General features: G+C 35.1%; 1 protein-coding gene across 1 annotated transcript in view; it reads right to left on the bottom strand.

The window, feature by feature from the left end:
- The window catches only part of LOC144959894 (uncharacterized), a 21,190-nt gene that overhangs the window by 11,405 nt on the left and 7,285 nt on the right, over positions 1 to 2,500 (bottom strand). The window contains exon 3 of the mRNA XM_078892733.1: positions 923 to 1,000. Within this exon, the coding sequence (XP_078748859.1) occupies positions 923 to 1,000 (78 nt within the window). The remainder of the gene's footprint in view (positions 1 to 922; positions 1,001 to 2,500) is intronic.

Below are 2,500 nucleotides of genomic sequence, written 5' to 3'. Positions count from 1 at the left end.
TTGATTAGACATCTGTCAACGACCAATCATTGTTCATTAGGATCCCAGACTCCATAAGAAGATCATTAATCAAATCGCGGGCTGAGGATTAAATTGTTCTAATCTCCACATTCTTCAAGTTGAAAATAAAACTGATGTATTGTTTGCTTTTTTTTTTTTTTTTTGATAACTTTATATAAACTTCAACCCTCTTTTGTACCTACATAAATTTTGAGCAAATATCCCGATTTAAACAATATTCTTTTTTGTACAAAGGAGGGTTTCAATGTCTGATTGTTGTGCATGTAACATATCACAATACGTGACCCTTCGCCTCCAAACGGTATTAAGTCGGGTTGGTTAAGTTGTTGAAAATTGAATTTATAGCCAGAAATATCAGACTTGTGTTGAGTTTGTATGCTTTATTGAGGAGAATGTATACCATATTTTAGGGTGCTAATGCAAACAATTTATATATTTGACCAGTTTAACATTTAATTCGCTTTCAAGAATATGGTTCGTTCCGACATAATACCGTTTTCAGACGATAAGATTTTAAAATGCGGAGATAGAGCCTGTTAATGCTCAGCCTACCAAATACAATACAAGAGGAAAAGCAACATCAATATACTTACAACCATTTGCAAAAACCAACACATATAATATTTTTCCTATAGCTATATAGATAGATAGATAGATAGATATTTACCACACTGTTGGAGTCCGTCTACATCGGTGTTTCAGGCCTTATCAGCCATCGTCAGGACTGTGTGTTACATGAGTTTGGTTTGTTGTGTGTTGTTGCTTGTTGAAGTTGAGATAGATAGAGAGATAGATAGATAGATAGATAGATAGATAGATAGATAGATAGATAGATAGATAGATAGATAGATAGATAGATAGATAGATAGATAGATAGATAGATAGATAGGCATATATTTACCTGTAGAATTATCGTAAACAACAGCCATGGCACTTATTTTAGATACTAAGTCTCCTTTCAAACTGTCTATGTATGTAGCTGGGGAACGTGAAAATTTGTAATTTAGACAATAAAATATACGATTATTTAATTTCTTTGTATTTGTAACGAGTTATTTTTATTGTCCCCAATAACACAGCAAACTTATGATTTTGTGTTATTGCATGATGAAAATAGAATATATATAATATTATATACATCTACTGTAACACAATTACTACTACTACTACTAGTACTACTACTACTACTACTACTACTACTACTACTACTACTACTACTACTACTACTACTACTACCACCACTACTACTACTACTACTACTACTACTACTACTACTACTACTACTACTACTACTATAACTACTACTACTACTACTACTACTACTACTACTACTACTACTACTACTACTACTACTACTACTACTACTACTACTACTACTACTACTACTACTACTACTACTACTACTAAAACTTGATCTTTTATATAGAGCAATATCCACTTAACGTGCTCAAAGCGCTTTACAAGTGTCCCTGACCAACCGCAATACTTAATATATAAGACGTGACATGACGTCTGTTAGGCAATATTACAATTTTTTCGGACAGAGACAACGCTGTTTAACGACCAGGTATTCACTTTACACCTGGGTACGGTGAGAGAATATGAGTAAAGAGACTTTCCCAAGGACTCAGCTATGTGCCGAGCGAGGCTCGAACCCAGGACCTTCCAAACCGAAAGCGGGTGGCATACCAGAAGATCACATAGCCGCACTACTGTAACTACAACTATTACTACTACTACTACTACTACTACTACTACTACTACTACTACTACTACTACTAATACTACTACTACTAATATTGTAATGACATATTTCAATCGCCTCAACTTTACCAGCCTCAACTTCACAGGATTGTAAATAGATCAGTACATAGTCTCAATACAAACTATCACAGCGTCGCAATGTGTTAATCGTTATAGCCCTGGGCACAATTAAAAAGGGGGGCCATGTGTGTGATGTCAATTGCATTGAGACGATAAATTCTCACCTATATGTGAACATGTGCGAGAGTGACAATGTAACTGGCACGTAACCAACCTAGTTAGAAATTCACCAGAATACGGACGCTAAGTTACGACACCCAGAACACGATTGGTCTACAGAAACCAACCAAAAATAAACCAGGCATACCTAAATCCTGGAATATTGTTGGCTCCTTGAGATTCTCCAACTCCCAACAGAAACCCTTATAAGCTAAGGCTGGAAAGAAATAGGTCTCTCTCCCATTCCATCTACTTTGAGCTCACTGCTCTATAAGAAACGGAAAGTTCTTACATAGCGAAAACATGTGTGAACGAGGGTCAGTAATAGATTTACATAGTGTTACCATTAATTAATGCCAATTAAACTAGTGTGTAGGAGTGATAATTAATATTGTGTTTTCGCATGGCCGTAAGTAAACATAACCAAAATTGACAGAAATCAACAACTCATGTTTTGATATTCGTGTTACTATAAAAATATTCATTCACTATCTTT

This window comes from Berghia stephanieae, chromosome 14 (genome assembly GCF_034508935.2).
Source record: "Berghia stephanieae isolate SIO BIC M18660-M18661 chromosome 14, UCSD_Bste_1.3, whole genome shotgun sequence".
NCBI classification, from domain to species: domain Eukaryota; kingdom Metazoa; phylum Mollusca; class Gastropoda; order Nudibranchia; family Aeolidiidae; genus Berghia; species Berghia stephanieae.
This window is presented reverse-complemented; position numbering and strand designations above follow the sequence as displayed.